We start from the raw sequence: 22,871 nt of genomic DNA on the forward strand, positions 1-22,871 counted from the left end.
AAATCTAGGTTCCATGAGCCTAAAATCATTTATTCCAGTGATTCAGAGACGAGAATAAGATGTACAGCTCTGCACACCACAGACATATGAGTAAGAAAAAAAAATTCCTTATACATATAGCACAAATTCATATTAATCCTACTTTAAAAAAAAATAAAATAAAAAAGGATGCTGGTTTCTCTCCAAAGGCTAATGCAAAAAGGAAGAAAGTCATGCTCAGCTCACTGTTTCTCACATCTCTTTCAGATCTGCCTGCCTACAGAGGGGATACTGCAGTCTGCTCCCCAACCATGTGGTAAACTCACTGGGGTGGACTTTGAAGCTCTGGTGCTGGGTGATCAAGATCCATTCTGGGATGAACTATGTGGGAGCCCACTCTGAGTGCACATTTAAGCCACATTCTCCAACCCAACTACCATCATTAAAGAAGCTGGTATTTTAATCTCCTACCACATCTAGTTTTTTTCAAACTGGTTTCAAATTCCTAAAGCAAAAAGCAGCTTTATTCATTGGTCTGCTAGAATTCAAATATACTGCAGCTATTTTAAACAAGTGAGACACCTTTATTGTACCATAATGGAGTAATCATCAACATATTCATGAAATGAAAAAGCAAGGTGCAAAAGAGTACAACATACCACACACAGACAAACACATGCTATACATGCATAAAATATCTCTGGAGAGATATGGATGAAACTAGCAACATGGACGTCTCTGGGGAAAGGAAGTGGTTTGACGACGGGTAGCTGAGGAGACTTACTTTTCACTGGCTTTTGTACCATGTGTATATATCACCTATTCAAATAGAAACTTTAAAAAGGAAATGCAAAAGAGTAAAAGAAAACGGAAAAGGGAAAAATAATTCTTAGTTTTATACAAGTACTATAAAAGTGGAACATTTATTAGAAGTATGATACATGATTTCAAAAGCTTTCTTTTTATTCTCTAAATTCTACACTACAGAACCTGTAATATGGCTACTTTAGTACAAACAACCTGAAAAAAAAAAGAGATAATTTCCTTAATTTACATGTCAAAATGTCTGTCCAAAGTAATAGCCAATTTCAGAATACCTGTTACTAACAAGTCTTATCAATTCGGAACAATTTTCACTATGTGATATAATTGGGATGACATTAATACTTCAATGCTGGACATCATTAACAGATAGGAACTCAGAAGATTCTTAGGAAAAGAGATCTAATGGTTCTATATGTATAAATGCCTTGAAAATGTACACACAGCATTTTTGAGTGAATTTTCTAAGGTTTCAACAATGTGTTAGAATTCTAACTAAAGACATTAATTAAGCATAAGCAAAAGTAAAGCAACACAGAAGATAAAAAGGCCATGAATTCAGAAAAAAAGAAAGATCTTAGTAGCGTAAGAAGGTTTCCTGCCTAAAACAAGCCTAAGAACAGAATATTTCATAATCTATAAATAGTATCAAAACACTTAAGTTAAAAAAAAAAACACTTAAGTTTATCAAATAAATCACTGTCATATCAGAATATTAATTCATGATTAAAGTAGAAGATAAGTTTTTGGGCTGTTAATACAAGTGACAAATATTTATACCACACAACTTAGCTGAACATTATAACACCCATCCATTGATAAATACCTGTTCTATCTGTATTCCATAACCTTTAAAACCTGCATTGTCCCATGAAGTGTTTCGATAGATGTCATCAACTCTGTCAATTAGCTCTATCTATGTGTATAAAAAGAGAGTAAGAGAAAGACATTATGTATATTTCACCATTCTTTGCAGTCTAATATAAGTTCTTCAGGGATTTAAAAAAAAAAAATCAATTTAAATACCACTGTAAAAGTTTCACCAAATAAAAAAACTGACATTAGGATGTTATTCTTAACGTTGACAGTTCTATCAAAGAAATTATTCCTAGCCTCAAACTTAAAATGTTACCAGAATAAAGCAGTTATACAATTAACCCCCAATTTCAGGTAATCAACTGCATAGAGAATAGAAATATCAAGTAATGGGTTTTTTAAAAACTGCCACTCAACTATGGAAATCAAAGTTAATTGTCAATTTACCTAAAATAGCCCAAAGAAGTACTCTGTTCACTCACGCCACATACTTCAAAAAAAAAAAAACAACAACAACAACCTTCAGAAAGTAGTAAGGAGCAGTGACACATACCACCACCATTATCTCAGACCGTTCCTAGGCAAAGTTCAGCACCCAAGCACGAGGTAGAAACAGGAATGAGGTCTCACCATGTCTCCTCTCTCCTGTCCTCTCACAGGGGTGGGGGGAGAGGTAGAGTACAGAGATTACTGAGGGAGGAGGGGCAGTATTATAGCCAAGTATGATTCAAACTACAGTCGGAACAAGATACTCGTTACCTATCTTTTCCTTAAGAGAAGACTTCACTGTTCAAACTGGGTAAGTGAGGTTTGTTCAGGCAACTGCAAAGTATGTTACAGGTCTAAGAAATTGTTCTTTGCTTACGGTAACTCTAAGACCAAGAAATGCAACTTCTGGGAATTCCACATGGTCCAGTGGTTAGGAACCTGCCTGACAATGCAAGGGACACGGGTTCAGTCCCTGGTCTTGGAAGATCCCACATGCCGCACAGTAACTAAGCCTGTGTGCCACGATTATTGAAGCCCATATGCTCTAGAGCCTGCAAGTCGCAACTAGATAAAGTCCACACTCAGCAACAAAGACCTAGAGCAGCCAAAAAAAAAAAAAAGAAGTGCAATTTCTAAGACAAGACCTTACATTATATTCATATTCCTGGTGTAATGAACAAAGAAGTAAACTAAGAGCCCCTAATACAAAACCCACACTACGAAAAGAAGCCTCTCAAGAAAGACTACCTGGGCTTCCCTGGTAGCTTGGTGGTAAAGAATCTGCCTGCCAATGCAGGAGACACAGGTTCAATCTCTGATCCAGGAAGATCTCACATGCCGTGGAGCAACTAAGCCCTACACCTGAGCACCCAACTGTTGAATCGATGCTCCCCAACAAGAGAAGACACAGCCATGTGAAGCCCGAGCATCTGACAGGAGAGTAACCCCCGCTCACTGCAACTAGAGAAAAGCCAGCACAGCCAGTAAACAAATTAATTTTTAAAAAGAGTTTCTTACTTAGGAACAAGAACTATAATGACTTCACACACTACTCCTACTACCCTCGTAATAAAATTACTTGACATGGAGGGCAAGGGAAAGAAGGGCACAAAAAACTCACAGTATGGGACCAGCAAGGCGAGGAGAAAGGCAGCGTTGCTGCGCTGGGTTCTGAAGCACTAGAGAATGAATAGCCACATTCTCTTTTACTCCCCCAATGTCATTTCACTCACTGCCAAGTGATCACGAGGAATGAGGTCAGACTAACAAAAAATGCCAATGAAATATGATTCCCTTGACTTTTAAAATTACAATAGTAAATGCTTAAAAATCCAGCATCAATGGTTCTGTAATCTTGCCTTCAAATCTTCGCCCTACAGTTATGAAACTGAAGTTCCATTTATTTCACCCAGTTACGGTCTAACAAATAGATATTTTAGATGATACAAACCAAGTGACCAATACCTCTGATATATACATATAAGCAAAAATAATACACATAAGTTCATACAAATACTTTTTTCCCCCACTCTGGAGTATACATCCATATGTCCCAGCAACAGGACCACTGTCATTACAACAGTGATGTTTTCAGAGTTCAGTTCTATAAAGAGAGAAGGTCTATATTATGAACTTTCCCTAAACATAACACACATAAAACTTCTGATGTGCAGAAAATCCTAGTTGAAAGGTAAAATAGGTTTTCAAAAATTTGAAAATACCATCTAACAACTAATAATAATCAAACTACATTATTGTTTAAATAATGTAAGAACCTTAGGTGACAGACCTCAAATATTGTAGGAAATCACAAAGCATCTGAAACAGATCTCATTTCATTACATTTCAAATTACAGCAGTCTTCTCTTATGGCACTTGCCCACCTACAGGAACGTTTCTGCCGATTATATCCTCCAATGTCAAATACTCACCAAGTAGTTGGTAGTTGTACTCTCTTCCCCTCTGCCCATGTATTTGTAAAAGCGATGATCTGCTACCACCAATAATTTACACGTGTTCTTCAAGGGATTAGGGTCGGCTCGTCTCTTCACCCGATGAACAAGCTCTAATATGAATTTGGATGCACTATTAAATCAAAATTCACCAAAACAAGGAGTTTTTTTATAGCAAAGTTTTAAATCTAGCATATTTTTGAAACAAATATTATTTGAGCTCAGTATCCTTAACAATATCTTGAACAAGAAAAATTTGGAGAAGAAAAGTGAAAAGTAAGAATGAGATTTTCAAATTGTAGAATTCAAGGGACTTCCCTGGCATTCCAGTGGTTAAGACTCTGCACTGCCAATGCAAGGGACACGGGATCGATCCCTGCCTTGTGATCCCGAATGCCTTGTGGCGCCGCCAAAAAAAAGTAATAATAAAAAAGTTTAAAAAAATTGTAGAATTCAAAAACAAGGAAAAATGTAAAAGTACTTCACAGAATAAAATAACCACCTATCTACTGCTCAACTATGGAGGTGTCATTTTCTTCTAGAAGAAGTCTACAAATTAACTAAAGTGAAAGTAAAAATATCCAGATAATCCAACATTAAAAAATTAGCGAGGGGACTTCCCTGGCAGTGCAGCGGTTAACACTCTGAGCTTCCAATGTAGGAGGTGCAAGTTTGATCCCCAGGCAGAGAATTAGGATCCCTCAAGCCACTTAGCAGGGCCAGAAAAAATTTAAAAATAAAACTTGATCTTTAAATAAAACAACAATAAATGGGTAGACAATCTTTAAAGCACTCTAAATTCATCTATCCCAGAGCTGCTAATCTTCTTCTTTTAAACAAAATATACCTCTCTTGCTACCAAGTGATTTCTGATAAACGTATCTGAAGATTGCTTTTTCACCGTACTATTCTGTCATTTCTAAATACCTGATAATGAAAATGTTTTTCCTCAGATTATTCAGTTTGCCCTTTCCCAATCTTTTTTTCTAGTGTTTTCAATTATTACAGGCAAAAAAAAAATGTAACTTAAGAAATTTTTTAACAATCCTGTTTCCCGTCTATAGCCATACCACCCTGAACATACCTGATCTCTCCTAAACAACTATTTCCAAGCCAAAATTAATACTACAGTTACTTGATAATCATGTTTTTTTTTTTTTTTTAATCAACTAACAACCATCCCTATTGAAGACAGCTGTTATGCTTGCTTTTTATTTGAAATGTATGTTTTTCGTCTTACCATCAGGCGGCTCGCTGTCTACCAGCCCTTTTGGAAGCAACTCTTCATTATCCGCCTTTATATAACCACACACTTTTGGAGACTGCAAACGTGAAACATTCTTGATATCTTCAGATTTATAAACTAACATTCTTTTGTCTTTAGTATCATTAATTAGTCTCCAAAGTGGCTAAAATAGAAAACAAATATAACTGAGATGGAAAATATAAAAATGCCTAAGTATTAAACTCTTATAACATCCTTTGCCTAATGTTAGATATCAGTAACATTCATTTCCAGGTTAAGTAAACTGACTAGTCAAGACCAAAGTCTTCTCTGTAAGGACACTGGTCTCATCTGAATTAGATAGTTCATACAAAAAAAGATGCTGTGTCTATGTATCTGTGCATCTACATATCTCCATATCCATCATGGAAATGAAAATCAAAACCTGAAGGACACCAGATCCCCTAGGACAGCTGTAATCAAAATGACATATAACAAGTATTGGCAAGCAGGTAGAGAAACCCTCATCTACTGCTGGTGAGAATGGAATATGAAATATAAAATGCAGTAAATGAAAATGCTGAGGATGTAAACTGTGGTCACCATGGAAAACAGCGAAGCAGCTTCATAAAAAGTTAAAAAAGGAGTTATCATATGAGCCAACAATTCCATTCCTAGTATATTACATACCCAAGAGCAATGAAAATATATGCTCACATAAAAACTTGTTCAAAAATGTTCATAGCAGGATTAGTCATAATAGCCGAACAGTAGACACAACGCACATGTCCAACTGATGAATCAATAAACAAAATGTGGTATATACAAATAATGGAATATTATTTGGCAATAAAAAGAAATGGTGTACTTGACACATGCTATAACATGAATGAACACCGAAAACATTCTAAATGAAAGTAGCCAGACACCAAAAGATCACATGTTGTGTGATTCCATTTATATGAGTTGACCAAGCAAATCTAAAGAAACAAAAAGACAAATATAAACAGACAGAGAATAGGTAAGTGATTTCCTAGAGTTGGGGGTTGGAAGCAGACAGTGGACTTCTAAGTAAGTAATAAACCACTTGACCAATTTAAAAATGACTAATCTCATGCTAAATCCTTCAACAAACCTGACAAGTTTACTTTTAAGTGACCATTTCATAGGAAAATGTTAATTATGATCATTTTTGTACTTGGTGAAACAGAGAGGAATGAATGAAAACAGAATTCCTAACTGTCCCAAAGGGAATTATTTGGAAAAGTGAAGAATCTGAGAAAATTTAACTTGGATCTTAGGGCTTCCCTGGTGGCTCAGCGATAAAAAATCCTCCTGCAATTCAGGAGACCACCTGTGATGCAGGAGACATGGATTCAAGCCCTGGGTCAGAAGATCCCCTGGAGAAGGAAATGGCAACCCACTTCAGTATTCCTGCCTGAGAAATCTCATGGAAAGAGGAGCCTGGCGGGCTACAGTCCATGGGGTCACAAGAGTCAGACACAACTAAGTGACTAACCACCATCACCTGTGCACTCCCCCCCAATGTTTAGCTTGTTGAGCACAGGAGGTTAGCTTTTCCATCCTCTTCTGTAGGCAGATCAGAGACAAGAATTCTGGAACGTGGGCGGAAGTGACATAGGCCACTTCTAAGCCTGGCCCATAAAATTCCCCTGCGGGATTCTCCAGCTGTTTCCCTTCTGTGGCAACCTCAGAGAACATGTGTCCATGTTCCAGAGTATTCTCTTTTTCCAGAGACGCAGAAAACACTTCAACCCACAAATTGGGAGCAAATGGTTTGTTTTCTGAACCGGTATCTGACATGCAGTGATGTATCTCATACAAACGTGGCTCCTCTGGACTTGGTTTCGACTACTAGGGTTTCTTTTTTTTTCAACTGCAAGGGTTTCAATGAAAGAGTGGTCAGAGCCTATAGCTTCATCTTTTAACTTCTCAAATTATGAACTGTCACCTTTTATTGACCACATACTTCCAGAGCATCTAGGAAAGAGATTTCCTTTTCATCTATGAGCAGCTTTACCTTTTGGGGATTATTAAGAGAAAGAATAAAGACAAGAGGAGGGGAAGAAAGTTTCCTATTCTATTATCCATCCCACATATGACTTTCTCTCAATTGTTGTACTTAAAAATACAGAGTGTGTCCTATGACAGTATCTTAGATATGTTTTTTAAAAGTCTTTCATCTATTTTTCTGGTCTTAAAAAAATAAAATTTAAATACAAGGAGAAAATAAGTATAATTAAACACCTTTTTCTTCCTAAAACAACTGTGAAATGGCTTTCTAAAAATAAGAGACATATGCTCCTTGAAAAAAAAAACTGACATGCAGACTTACCTCTATATTATATTCTGCCCCATCTGTGTTGATTCTTATTGTAATATCATCATCTCCTATGTGTGCTAGAACCCTAGAGTCAGGCTCACCTTAAAAAAAAAAAACAGCCATTATTAAAAACATTTAAAGCAAAAAAATTATGCACTACTGTCGATAAAAATCAACCACACCCTTCTACAGCGTGGAATGCGTCCAGGCACTGTGGAGATCTAAGGAACACAGCCCATAAAGTGGGTGGGTATTCTCACTCCCGCAAGAGGAATCTCAACTCTAGTCATCTGAAATTGGCCTCTTTCCCTCAGGTCATCTAGAGTGTGTTACAGAACAAAAGAAAGTACAAATTTTCTTCTGGAATAATTTTACCTATTTTGGGGTAAGAAAGAGGAGGCAGAAATCAAGATCTAGAATATACAGGTCTGAAACTATACTTTTTGAGTATTTTAGGACCATTTTTTTTCTTATTGCAGAAAAATGTCCAGAAGTAAACTGCAATTGCTTGTTTAACATATTTTATTAAATAAATACATGATAGGAGGTAAAATAATTGATCTATGATCCCATCTCCCTTGTTTACAATCTCATAAGGGAAGTCTACAGCCCTTCCCTGGAGACAAAAGGAGGTTAAATTCCTATGACTTAAGAGGAACTCCAGTGTACGATCAAAATACCCAATCAGTAATGACATGCTGGCTAATACCCATTTCCTCCTGTTTGCATGCTTCTGCTTCCAGACTCACAAAGCTCAAATAAAAGAGACAAACAATAGAACTTCTTGGCCACCCCATTCTCCTCCCCTCAAAAAAGAAAATACAACTTTAGTTTAATCTGGACACCCAACCTCCCAGTAGTGGTAGCAGTGTTAGTCACTCAGTCATGTCTGACTCCTTGTGACCCGGTAGCGTTAGTCACTCAGTCATGTCCGATTCCTTGTGACCCCACGGACTGTAGCCTGCCAGGCTCCTCTGTCCATACACAAAGGCAAACAAATGAGCACCTACTCACCAACCACGTGTCCGCTAAAAAAGTCCTGCCATTTGACGGGGTACTCCCTTTCATCTTTCCCATCTACCACCACGACTTTGAAATTTTTGGAAAAGCGTTCAGTACTTGATGTCAGGTATAATTTAAAATGCCTAAAGAAAGAATGCATCTCAACTTGAAGCACATAAACCTTTAGGAGGAAACATGTCAACATCAATAAGCATTTGTAACATGTACACCCCGACCCAATAGAGTAATTCACCTTTCAGGAATGTATCCTAAAAAGATACCTAGACAAAGTACATTTATAAAGATATTCCCTGCAGCACTGTTTGTTATGGGGGGGATCACTTTGATTAAACAATATCCATCTGCAGAGTACTAAAAACAGGAATATTTATGCAGCTGTTAAAAATGAGGTAAATCTATGCTATCTATATCACCTACACAAATATAGATCTATATGCAAAAAACACTCATTAAAATCTTTTGAAAGTTTATAAGGAAACTTGCTGGGTCTGGAAAGTGCAACAGAATTAGAAGTGAAAACCTCTTATACTTGCTGTCTGCTTTTTTGGGGAGGGGGGCCCCAAGGCCTAAGAGATCTTGGTTCCCCCACCAGGGATTGAACCCTCACTCCCTGCAGTGGAAGCCTGGAGTCTTAACCACTCAACTATCAGGGAAGTTCCTCTGTAGTTTTTTTTTTAAAGCTAGGTAGATATATTACTTTAAAATACTTGAAGAAGGCCTATCCTATGTATAAAGAAAAAGTCAGTCCATTTATATTCCCCTAATGTTTGTTTTTTGATATGAATAAAGCTCTCTAAAAAGACTTTATAAAGAGGTCAGTAATTATCTAACAAATTTACATCTGCGAAACATGAGATATTAAAATTAATGACCAAACAGACCACACATCTATCCATGTATGCTATGACATAAGAGCAATTCAATGAGGAAAGAGCACTGAATTGTAGACCCAGTTCACCACTAGGCTGTGGAGGCCTAAACAAATCCTTCATCTCTAAAGCTCGGTGTCTTCATTTTATATATGAAGACAGCACTCAGTATAAGGCTGACAATTCTAAAGCAGCACGAAAGTGTTACAACCATTCAATTAATTAAAATTCTTTGTCAGAATTCCAAAAAATAAATTATACCATCATTAAGCAACAATAAACAACCATCATTAACACTTTTGAAACACACATTTACTTTTTAAAAAATAGTCATTAGTATGAATTTTAAAATAAGCAATACATTATTACAAGAAGCACGACAGACTATAATTAGACTAATTACAAATCTTTACACTGTAACTTTCTAAGATTTAATTAGACACTTCAATTTTTCTGCTTTTACCAAACCAAGTACCCCACTGCCCCAACACTATTTTATGAATACTTCAAATTACCTTTTCAAGGCTGAAAAAGTCAGTAGTGTTTCTAAGTGTGTTGAGGCCTGCAGCTCCCTTTTTCTCACAGAGTGCTGCTGGATATTGGATAAGGAGAGGATATCGTAGTCTGAGAGCAAAGAATCAAGCTTTTCTGAAATAAAGGTAAAAGGTTATTAACACTGAAACCTACTAATCAATTGTAATATCATTAAAAAGAGAGTCAAACAACAAACTCTTCTTGATGTAATGTCCCAGCAGTATCAAAATATTCTTATCAAACACACACACACACACACACACACACACACACACACACTCTCACACACCCCTGAATCTAATTAAGATCGAACTTACAGTTTTTAAGACAAAAAGGGATTAGAGGTTGCCAAATTAAATAACCACCTTAGGAAGTAACCAGCCACACCCAGAATGTTCCATTTCTGCAAAACAAATGACCCAATTTTTCCAGGAAACAAATGGCATGAGAAAGAAGGGAGGGGTGCAGACAGAAGAGACTTAAGAATACAGGAAGCAAGTCGAGGTGTGAGCCTTCTGGGCTCCAAGGTCAAACGAATGGGTTCTGGAAAGAGACCTGGGACACTCAGGGAAATTGTGAACGTAAGTCCATGTCCATGTCTTAATAATTTTAATACCTCAGAGAATATCAGAGTATGCAATGAACTAACTTCTAAATTCAAGGCATTTATGGCTATATGTTCAGAATTTCTAAGAACAAGGCTGCCTACGTGACCTGCCCACTGTCCACCTGGGCAACATCAATTCCTTACCACTTGATGTAAAGTAACAATGAGCAACAAATGTACCAACGGTCTGGGCAAACCAAACTGGAAAAGCAAATCTTTTATAGAAAAAAACATATTCCAAATTAGAGAGCAAAATAGTGGTGATATCCCTATCACCGTGCTCGCAACAGATGCAGCAGAACAGCATCCCACGGGACACCAAGAAGTGCAGTGGTAAGACCAAACAAATCCCTAAGAAAAAAAATCTAACACTTTTTTACCAGACTGACTTGGAACCCAAGAAAAGCAAAGCTGCACTGCCGCAAAGGCAGGACAAGCACATGTAAGTTCTTATTTGGCACAGAACAAGAGTAAACACTGTAGACGGAAGTCACTTTTTATCAACAGCAACTCTGCTGTCTCTCCCACCATCAGGAAGATTTCTGGAACACACTTTTGGTGACTTAAATCTCTGTAAAAACTGTCTAAAAATATTTGAGCCGATGTTTCCTTTCTTCTCAACAACTATCACTGCAGAAGCAATGGTATTCAAAATCATTCCAGTGGACTTAGAATGTCCTCAAAATAGAGCAGCAGGAGCTTAAAATACAAGTCTGTTGCTGCTGCAGTTAAAAATGCTCACAAAACCATTTTTAAAAGAATCTACCCTATACTTTTCTCCATCCTCTTCTCCTAAATACCCTCAAGTGGTTCTTTCATCCATTCATTCACTATGTGCCAATCACTGGCCTAAGGGCTAAGATACAGCATTCAACGAGCAAAGTCCTTGCCTACAGCAGTGGGAAAGACAGACAACACTCAAGAAAACCCATGCCAGTAATGTGGGCATGAGAGTAGGAGAGCAGAGACAGGCAGCAGGGAGGGTCAGTTTATACAGAGTGGTCAAAGAAGAAAAAACGCCTCACTCTCGCATGATATTCAAGCAAACCTGCAGAGGCACACTGCTATGTAGTCAAAGGAGAATTAACCAAAGTCCATTCAAGGCTCTACCTCAAGATTAAAGGGGTAGCAAATTTTACACTCACTGGGTACCACCCATTTTCTGTTAACAAAAATTCCCTTTTAATTTTATTCCAGCTGTTTCGGAAGGCGCAGATCTCTTTTATGCCAATGGATGGCTATTGGTGACTTGACCTTGCTAATTATAATGCTAACTATAACCAATGAAAAACCTTAAAGAAGCTTGTCATTTATTCAACAATTTTTGAGTGTTTTGTTTCCTACAAGACTCCATACTAGGCATTTTACGTTATCTCCACAAACATCCTTGGGATATTTTCCCTACCCTACACATGAAGAAACAGACTCGGAGAGAAAAGTATCACAAAGCTAACAGCACAGTACAAAGATTTGAACTGGGGCCTGTCTGGGTGAAAACTTCAAGCTTTACTGATTTCAACTTTGAAACTGCTTAAAAATAGCCTAGCTCTTCCTGGACCTGCCACTTCTTGGCCTCCTCCTTTTTGATTGTCAATCAAACATGATTCTGCCTCCTTCTGAATTCTTCAGTCTTTTGTTTACACCTCTCTTCTGGCATTTTTGAGTTATATTTGTCTTATCTCACAAACAGACTGTAAGACAGCCAAAAGTGAGCTCCGTTTTAAAATCACAGTATCCTTACCTCACAAGACCTGGCACAGAACCCTGCACAAAACAGCACTCCCACGTTCACAAATTGCACAAATTCTCAATGCTGAGATGCTGACACAATCCTTTAGCCCTTCAACTTCCTTGATACAGGTTGGTACATGGACTGAGTTTCACTCAAGATCATAATCACTCCTACTGACTGGGATACTATAGTTTTATTGTCAATGATACAGGCTAGTTGTTCTCAGAGTGTCCTCCCCACAACCAGCATCACCTGGGAATTTGTTTTCTCCTCAGTTCTCCACAATCGGAAATTCTAGGCAAAGGGCCCAGTCATCTGTGTTTAAGGTGCCTTCCAGGTGATGCTGACGTACACTCCAGTCTGAGAACCACTGAACTAGGCAACTAGGGAAACAGCTCAAAGTGAAGGGAAAAATCTTCAAGCACTAAGATGTTCACTGTTCAGTCTCGCGTAAGTTTTAAGAACAAAAAACTGAAAACAAACTAAGTACCTGGCAAACAGAGAAGTGACAGCACTTTCTAATGACAAAGAAAAGAAATCTGCAACCATTTAAAAGCTGTCAACAACAGATTTTAAGAACATGAGAAAACAATTATACTATAATATTAAACAAGCAAAGGTAGATTTTAAAATCTATTCATATTGCATGACCTTAACTATGTACAAAAATAGGGTTAGGAAAAAAAGAGCAAGATAGTAACATCATTGGTTATCTTTAGGTGTTTTTCTATAATAAGCACTTTTAAAACGGAGTTAGCTAAAGCACTTTAAAGTACTTAACTAATATGTTTCCATTGTAATTTACCCTCTTTTTAACTAGAGATCTCAAACTGGACAGCCTGCAGCCATTACAGACAGACAGCAGCCGCCTTTCCTTGTCCTGCACTCTTGAGCTCCTGCTCTTATGCAAGCAGTAACCTCCCAGATGCTCAGTATTTCACTGCACTTCACCAACTATTGGTGATCCAATTTTCCATAGCTCTTTCAAAAAAATTTCTATTTCCCCTATCCAAATCCAAAAATCTCCAAAAACGTAAATATAAAACACGTAACTTCCTGCGGTCAGTTTATGACAGTCACTACCAGACAATGCTAAAAGAACTATCTTATCAGCTCAGGGTACCTTCATGTTCTCTCTTTTAGAAACTCCACAACGGCTGCCCAGCACTCTCCACATGAGAACACTTTCCTCGCTTCCTACAAGTTGCTCCAGCAATCACCCTGAACAACCGAGCTTTTCTCATTTCAGCTGCTACAAACACAAATTAGAAAAAGACACAATTTAAAAGAGTATGGCTTTTATTCTTCGTATTTACTCTTTGTATAGAGTACACTATACAATTTATAGTGTAGTAATATAGTATACTGGGCTTCCCTGATGGTTCAGTGGTAAAGAATCTGTCTGCCAATGCAGGAGACTTAGATTTGATCGGGAGGCTCCCCTGGAGAAGGAAATGACAACCCACTCCAGTATTCTTGCTTGGAAAATTTCAAGGACAGAGGAGCCTGGCGGGCTACAGTCCATGGGGTCGCAGAGAGTCGGCCACGACTTAAGGACTCAACAATACAGTGCGCTATTCAAGATTACTGTATCATTTAGGATCTCCTCCCAAACCTGTCAGCTCTCCGCTGCCACATGTTAGTTTCCCCCACTTGGCCTCTTCTGCCTAGTCCTTCTTAGGGACTCTTACTCACTACTTTTTAAGCCTTTCCACCCCCACCCCTTACTTACAAACACATCCTGCACGTATTTTTCCCCTTTCCACCAGACCCCACCTACTCATTTACTCAACAAATATTTGCTGAAAACCTCCCACCTTCCAAGCACTAGGGATATTAATAGAGAGAAAGAAGATATATTTCCAATACTGCGACTTTGGGAGAAAGAGCATGATACCCCCTGCAAAAAAAAATCACAATAAAGTACTTCACAAGTCTAGGAAGAGGAAGCTGCAAGAAGTTATAGAAGGACACAGAGGGAGCATGACCTGTGTGGCAAGCCAAGGATGCTTCCCCAGAGAATAGCATTGAAGTTAAAACCAAAAGGAGGAGGAGGCAGCCAAGAGAAGAAAAGGACAGGGTTCTCAGTAGAGGGCATATCTACGCTGAGGTCCACAGAAATACAGAATGTCATACACACAGAGAACTGAAAGCAAGTCAGGGAGGCTGGAGGGCAGAATGGCAGGGAGAATATGAACAGGTGGGAGGCTGCAGAGGCAGGCAGAGTTCTGGTCAGGGAACTGAATTAAGGATGCAGGACTTCGGACAAGGGCAACAGGTATCAATTGGAAATTTCATCCTGACTGTGAAACCAAATCTCCTAAAACAAAGTTCTCCTGCTGAGCTTATGATCAACCTCTCTATCCAAAACTTAACCTCTCTATCCAAAACTTGGGACTGAAACCAAGCAGGACCCTCCCAGGTACAAAAGCCTTTCTGTCTCCTGTTGCTTGTTTGTAGAAAAGGCTTTAGTCTCCCAAGCATTTCCTGAGTTCCAAACGGCAGATTCAGGTAATTACTAGAGAAGTGAGGATTGCAGAAACCAAGCAAAAGCAGTCAAGAAACAATAGACAGTCCGAGTTCCTCCTCGAGGGACATACAGAACAAACTGACACAAACCTCCGAGTTGTTCTGCAGGAACTAGGACAGCTCCCCCCTCCCAGGTGGAGGATGGTGACGACAAGCTCACCACCAGAACGCAGACCCCAGACTGGCTGGGACCAGAAGGTTGAAGATTAAGACTCATGAATCACCACTCTGTTGCCTCACCACCAACCAATAGGAAGAAGGTCATGCTCCCTGAAACACTCACCCCAAACGTTACCTTTAAAAACCTTGGGTAGCCAGGAAGATGGATCTACAAGCCTACATCTCCCATCTTCTGCTCTGGCGCCCTTTCAATCAGTAAACCTTTTTCAGCTTCAAACTCAGACATTTCCATTTGTTGGGCGTCACTGTGCGTCAGGCACAGGAACCTGGGTTCAACAACCGCAGTGACTCTTTGCAAACCCACGGACTCTACAGCCCACGGCATTCTCCAGGCCAGAGTACTGGAGTGGGTAGCCTTTCCCTTCTCCAGGGGGTCTTCCTGACCCAGGGATCGAACCCAGGTCTCTCACACTGCAGGCAGATTCTTAGATTCCCTGAGATTCAGATTCCCTGGGCCACCAGGGAAGCCCTGAACGGGCTACAGGAGGACAAACCTGCAGTCTAGGAAATCAGCTAGTAAGCTGCTACGCAATCTGGGTAGAGATCACCAGCTGACCCTCAAGCTTCTCACTTGGATATCTGGGTAGACAGTGGCACCATATTCACTGATTACAAAAAAGAAAACACAACTGGGAGCAAGTTTGGGGAAGGGATTTGTTAAAAAGAAAACACAGCCTATGATGCCAAACCAGGCTTAATACCTACCTAACCTAACTGTAGTTTCAATCTTCACCAGAAAAGTAATCTTAATCAACAAGTTTGGAATTGCCTGGTCAGCACCAAGGAAGTAATCCGTCACACGGACCCCTTCATCCCACAGAGGAAGAAGAGATATTCCTATATGATAAAATCCTTGCCAGTTCCCTTCCCCCCTAAAAAGATGATGTCTTGGCCTAAAAACTACCCTCTTCTTTCACTAACAGCGCCCGCGTCCCACCCTTCTTCCTATCAAAAGCTTCCATTTGGTCCAGACCCTCAGAGAACCCTTCCAGCTGCTGGCAGGCATGCTGCCCAATGCATAAAGTGCCTCATCAAGCCAATTAGATCTTCAAATTTACTTGGTTGAATTTTGTTTTTAACAGGTTGACATAAGGGGACAAGTGGATACTGAAAGATTCTTAAGTTCTATACTACATCTTGTTTCTTTATATACTATAGTCTGCAATTATTCATTTACATAGAACTTTTTTGCATTAAGTCATCATATGTTTGCAGTTGCATCACTGAAAATTCAGTGATTTTAGGCAGAGAAAGAGTAAATCTGTCAGTCTATGATGTTCAAAATCAATACCAGTGATAAAAAACAGCTGATACTTCTTTATGTTCTCAAAGAATACAGACAAAGCTGCACCTTCAGGTCTGCAACAAACCAGCTTTCTGGATCCAGAAATGGAGTGGCCCACAGGTTTGATAAACCTTCCACTCCACCCTTCCCTCAAACCTGAATTGTTGTATCTTTAGGATATGCTTTTATGACCACTGACTTTAGGACAATGACATAAAATATACCCTTACTTCATTCATCATGTCCAGAGTCATGTTTTTAAAGTAAAACTGATTTTTTTTTTTTTTAAACACCAGAAACATTTTGTTTTGGGGTACAGCTGATTAACAATGTTGTGGTAGTCAGGTGAACAGCAAGGGGACAGCCATACAGCCGTTCTCCCCCAAACCCCGCTCCCATCCAGGCTGGCATGTAACAATGAACAGAGTTCCATGTGCGACACAATAGGTCTTTGTTGGTTATGAATTTTAAGTATAGCAGTGTGTAGATAACTTTCCCAAAGTCCCTAACTATCTATCCCTTTCCCCTGGCAACCGTAAAGTTCATTTTCTAAGTCTGTGAGTCTCTTATTAAACTTATTTTTAAATAATGAAGTGTTAGAAGAATCTGGAAACATTTGTAAACTTTTTACTTAATTTCTCTTTCCTTTTAGCAATCAACCGCATCTTCCTAGAATTCAGCTTTCGGTCGTCATGCAGAGCTGTTGGAGCACTCTGCTCACTCTCCACGACTCTGCTGCAGAGTGAGTGCGAAGAGTTCCTCCAAAAGACACAACCAGAGTCATGTCCTCACTTCTCGCAGAAGTGGGAAAGGTAAAGCCAGGGTTGCAGTCTAGTGTGTATTTTGCTTCTGCAGAAGACACAGGAGACTTGACTGCTCTTCAGTACTCCTTCAAATACACAGGACAAGGGAAAGGCCTGGTCACTTTGCAACAAGCCCTAGGCATGGGAGAATCCCTCCGTGGGACTAAGGGATAAGAAAAGAAGAACTGGGCTGTCTGCAAGGCGGTGGGCCTCAAAGACTGGGAACTAAAAACTTCATTTTATGGGTTTATACCAGTGAGGGGGGATGAAGGGTGAGGTGCCTCAAATAATTCCTTATCAAGAGCCCTTCAACTGGGCTGGGACTAAACCTGGGCCAAAACTCTCCAGCAAGACCAGTCACAGGGAAGCTGAGCCAAAGGGAAAGTAAGTCTAGCTCAACGTGTGCTTAGTCGCTCAGTCCTATTTGACTTTTTGTGACCCCACAGGTTCCAGGTCCATGGGATTCTCCAGGCAAGAATACTGGAGTGGGCAGCCATTCCCTTCCCCAGGGGATCTTCCTGATCCAGGGTATTCCCAAACCCAGGTCTCCTGCATTGTACTTGGATTCTTTACTGTCTGAGCCACCAGAAAAGCCCCAGCCTAAGGGAACCTTGAAAAAACCCTGGATTGATCCATAAGGCTCTGCAGCTGAAATGGATGCAAATTCGGGTTAAGAAATGAGATTACTTCCAGTTTGCAACATTGCTGCCTATTCCTGGATTAAATCTCGTCTCCTATATACATTCTTCTAATCAAATAGATAAGTAATTTTGGACATCTGAAGTAAGTGGACATTTGAAATTTGAAGTATCTGTGAATACTGAAATGGATACATGAGAGTGGAGCTTCAGAGAACAAGACGAGGTCAGAGATCTGTATTTGGTAGTTATCAGGACAGTCAAATGGTAAGTGAAACCAGGGTACCAGATGAGACAGCCAAAGCCAAAGACAACTCTTATTCTAAAATCATCGCATCTGGTCCCATCATTTCATGGCAGATGGGAAAAAGTGGAAAACAGTGGCAGATTTTATTTTCTTGGGCTCCAAAATCACTGCAGATGATGACTGCAGCCATGAAATTAAAAGATGCTTGCTCCTTGGAAGAAAAATTATGACAAACCCAGACAGCATATTAAAAAGCAGAGACATCATTTTGCCAACAAAGGTCCAGCTAGTCAAAGCTATGATTTCTCCAGTAAAGGAGGCTGAGCACCGAAGAATTGATGCTTTTGAACTATGGTGTTGGAGAGGACTCTTCAGAGTCCCATGGACTGCAAACAAATCAAACCAGTCAATTCTCAAGGACATTCTCAACCATGAATATTCACTGGAAGGACTGATACTGAAGCTCCAATGCTTTGGCCACCTGCTGCGAAGAGCCAACTCACTGGAAAAGACCCTGATGCTAGAAAGATCGAGGGCAAGAAAAGGGAGCAACAGAGGATGAGATGCTTGGATGGCATCATCGACTCTACGGACACTTAGCTTGAGCAAACTCTGGGAGATAGTAAAGGACAGGAAAACCTAGTGTGCTGCATGCAGTCCATGGGGTTACAAAAAGTCAGACAAAAAAACAAAGTCAGACACAACTTGGCAACTGAACAACTTTTATTAGAAGGCAGGAAAAAATTTAAAAAACACAAGGAAGGACGTAGGGAAGGAGATACCTGGCTCCTTGGCTCACTTTAGGACTAGGGACATATGAGAACGCACTTCATTTCACCTCACTACCTCTATGAAGGTTTCCCTGTGAAGACTCCCTGTCCTTTCCTCCCTCCCTCCCAATCTTCTGGCTTTCTTCAAATTGATACTTCCAACAGAAAACACACCACCTCTCACAAATACAAAACGGTGAAGTTTCCGATATTCAACCACACTGGGCCTTTAAAGACACCTACACTTAATGTTCTGGAAAACCCCATGAAGGCCAAAAGGAATTCTCCAGTTTCCCCACCCCGGCTCTCTGCTTAACTCTTCATTCTATTTTAGAAATAGTTTATCTCTTTCACTAGTACACAGCAGAGCAGCATTAAATTTCTCTTGAAGCAAAGTGGGGTGGGCAAGTGTTTCAGTTTCAATAGAATCCATCCTGTAAGCAAAATTTACATCAAAAGAGGAAGTCAGATGTCAAATATTGAGCAGAATGATGCCATCAATAATGAGAAATGAGCACTGCAAAGTGGAGAATCCCCACACCAGTTACCTCAGGGTACACAATTCAGATACAAACTTGCACCCCTCATCTGTGATGGTATTTTTTTCTTTCCAACCACTATATTCTCTTTTATTAAATGTTACACAGAGAAAACTTTTGAAATCAAAGTGAGACTTACATACCCCAGCTGCAACCTCAACAAGATACTATGACTAGGCTCACATGACTCATAAATTTCCTAAATTATGCAATTCGTAACAGTTCAACTGAAATAATTTTCCATTGCCTATGCAGTACTCCAAAAGGCAGAATTCTATTATATATATGTATTCTTCAGAAAATGTTGTCAAACCCCTAATAAATATTTAGTACTGTGGTTATACATGGTAACATTTATAGGATAAGAAGGCTGTTAAACAATAAACCACATTCTTTAACTATGAAATTACTCACTGGCCTTGACAAATTCAATCTAAATGCTAGGGTAGAGTTAAGAAACAAATTACATTCAAAGCTATCAAACACACACACACACACACACACACACACAACATTCTTCAAAAGAAAAAATACCCACAAGGCATGTATTTATTGGTATATATTTATCACTAATGGTATGGACCTGACAAGTCACTACACTTTTCTGAGACTGATTTTTCCTGCCACTTTATTTTTAAAAATTAGACATGATCTCCAAGTTTTGTTTCAATTCTAACACTAAATGCCTCCATCAGGAATGTCCTTGTTTTCTCTTTTCAGCTACTTAACCTTACAGCCAGGCTCAATATCATCACCTCCTTCAGGGAGCCTTCACTAACCTTCCCCAGGTAGGTTCAGTACCACCTGATGAAAATAATTCCCCACCATAATGTCTTCTAACAGTCTCCTTCATACTTTTCTAGAATTTTCTGCTTAGATCTCTCTATTCCACTATACCAAAAGCTTTTTGAAGATGGACTTGTCTGATCATTATACTTTCAATGCCACACATATTACCTGCATACAGTATGTGTTCTTCAAACATGTAGTGAATAAATGGCTAAGTCTGTGCATTTTTCTGGCACCAATTATCTGCACTTTGCAAATAAAAACACATGGTCAAAAAACAAAAGCAAACAAACCCTCAAGATTTGTGACTGTTCCTGAGAATAGACCTAGAAAGCAAGGTTTTCTTAGAAGAAAATATAGATAGTGCAGGTACTATGTGCATTCCTAGGATTCGTGCTACTTAAAGTTTCCCACTTGTAAACAACAGAATGATAACAAAACTGAAAGTTGTATTAGTGGTACAAATATTTTTATTTCAGTTTTGTTATTCTCTTGTTCACAAGTGGGAAACTTTAAGTAGCACAAAGTCTAGGAATGCATATAGTACCTGCACTATCTATATTTTCTTCTTCTTTTTTTAATATTATGGCTTCTCTGGTAGCTCAGCTAGTAAAGAATCTGCCTGCAATGCAGGAGACCTGGGTTCGATCCCTGGGTTGGGAAGACCCCTGGAGACGAGTAAGACTACCCACTCCAATATTCTGACCTGGAGAATTCCAGACTATTCCATGGGGTAGCAAAGAGTCTAACACGACTGAGCAACTTTCACTTTCACTTTTTTTTTCATCTTTATGAAGTGGATCCTTACCCTCTTCCTCCATCCTGACCACCCCTAACTTAGCATTTTCCTTCAATCTGTATTAACTTATCATATCTCAGCACTTCCTACCAGGTTCTCCCCAGCCGTTCATTAAACTAATCACCTGCAACTCATTTTCAATTTGAGATAACCACAAAGCAGTAGTTCAGGTGAGAACACAACACCTTTAATACTTTCCATCAATTAGGTTTTTGTCCATTTAATAAGAAAAGAGAATTGCCACGTAAAGTAATGCAAATTTGTTACTGGCCATAAAAAAATCTACATAGTGTCTCAGTCTGCACAATATTATATTACATGGCATCATGGTAAGACTTGGGAGACCAAAACAATCATGAAAAATCAGGGAGGCTAGAGCTTCTCACAGGGGAAAAATAGTTTCATCCTTTATTACTAATTAACCAACCTGTCTTACATGTTAACTTTTAACAGATAGAGAACCCCAATGGTCACTGTACGTTTTCACAAACTAATTTCCACCAAATTTCACATCTCTCAATGTTAGTCCTTAAAAATCCAAGCTCTTCAGAAAACCTAAATAACCCTCTACTGCTAGCATCAAAACTGGTCAAACTGGGGGTCCCTGATCATTTTTGTTTAAAATGACAAGGAAGGCATTCACAGTAAAAGGCATCACGAGCTGGCCTGGCAGTTTTAAGTACCTCCAACAAGCAGCTATATTTTAAATAACTACACACACGCTTAAAATGTTCGCAAAATACAACTCCACGAAGAGTTCCCCAGTCACCGCCTTCCAACCAGATTACAGCCTAAGGACCTCCTAGGCAGAAAATCTAGTTCGCTTCCTTAGAGCCGCGGAAGACATGGGGAGCTCTGGGTCTCACTATCCTCCTCCAGAACCCTGCCTTTGCTAAGAACAAAATGTAGCTTTGTTTGTTAGCGGGGCAGAACCGGGACCGCATCTCCCTCTCCGAAAACGAGCCGTCACCACTCCCTGCCTTACCGCTTTCCGGAACACACGCCCAAACACAAACTCGGGGGGCAGACCGCTCCCAGGCCCTCAGTCACTAACCGGAGGCCCCCCATCCCACTTCAGGACCCCTTTCCCATTCAGAGAGACAAGCCCAGCTCCTTTCCTTTCCCGATTCGGAGAGCCACACCCCCTTCCCACACCGAAAAGTTCGGGACGCGCCACCGTCGTCCAACACCCTGCCTCCAAACACCTGAGAGATCCCGCTCGCCTGCTCTTCCCCCCAAAAGCTGAGCGCCCCAGGCACCCGGAGCCAACTCCCCAGGGTCCTTACCGAGTCGCCGCGGGGAGCCCCGCTCGTCAGCAGGTCGCGGCGCCAGCACCAGATGAACCAAGCTGGTCAGCAAGAGGACACCGTGCCTCATGGTCCCGGCCCGGCCACCGGCTCCACCTCTCTGGGGGGCAGCCTTCGTCTGAAGGGGGGGCTCGGGACGCAGCTCACATTGGGAGACAAGGGGATCCGCCCGGGCCGGCCCTTCAAGCTTCTTATTCCTCCCGCGCCGCCTACCGGAAGACTCCAAAGCCCGGCTAGAGGCCCCCAGGAAGTGCAGGCAGAGCGCCCAGAGGCTGGCGCAGCCTGCTTCCGGCCGCCGCCAACCCCCCCACCCCCCGCACCGCCCACTGCCGGAAGCCGGGCGCCACGCGCGGCATGCCGGGAGGTCCGCGCTCGCTCCGCCCCGCGCCGGGGGTTCGCCATCTTGCCTCCCCCTCCCGGTCCCGTCGGGGGCTTGGCCGGCGCCGCCTCTGACGCGCCGGGCGACGTCCTGACTCGACCCAGTGGGGCCGCCCCTCTGTCCCCGGGTGACCGCAGCCAGGAACGGAGTAGCTCACACTCAGAGGTGCGTCTGGCCGCATCCCTCGGTCCCACCGCATTTGAAAACCCTGTCC

At 40.5% G+C, this 22,871-nt stretch overlaps 1 protein-coding gene across 3 annotated transcripts in view; it reads right to left on the minus strand.

Moving 5' to 3' along the window:
• Window positions 1-22,554, minus strand: part of ADAM17 (ADAM metallopeptidase domain 17) — a 42,252-nt gene extending 19,698 nt beyond the window's left edge. Inside the window, exons 1-7 of one of the 3 annotated variants that reach the window (XM_065928568.1) lie at window positions 22,258-22,554; window positions 10,035-10,167; window positions 8,642-8,772; window positions 7,640-7,728; window positions 5,299-5,467; window positions 4,038-4,171; window positions 1,628-1,717 (exon numbers count right to left, since the gene is read on the minus strand). In XM_065928568.1, the coding sequence (XP_065784640.1) occupies window positions 1,628-1,717; window positions 4,038-4,171; window positions 5,299-5,467; window positions 7,640-7,728; window positions 8,642-8,772; window positions 10,035-10,167; window positions 22,258-22,348 (837 nt within the window). In that variant the 5' untranslated portion in view covers window positions 22,349-22,554. Of the gene's footprint in view, window positions 1-1,627; window positions 1,718-4,037; window positions 4,192-5,298; window positions 5,468-7,639; window positions 7,729-8,641; window positions 8,773-10,034; window positions 10,168-22,257 lie in introns of those variants that run through there. The other 2 variants (XM_065928570.1, XM_065928571.1) reach the window with 2 other exon arrangements.
• Window positions 22,555-22,871: the final 317 nt, after the last annotated feature.

Source organism: Muntiacus reevesi, chromosome 3 (genome assembly GCF_963930625.1).
Source record: "Muntiacus reevesi chromosome 3, mMunRee1.1, whole genome shotgun sequence".
Lineage (NCBI taxonomy): Eukaryota > Metazoa > Chordata > Mammalia > Artiodactyla > Cervidae > Muntiacus > Muntiacus reevesi.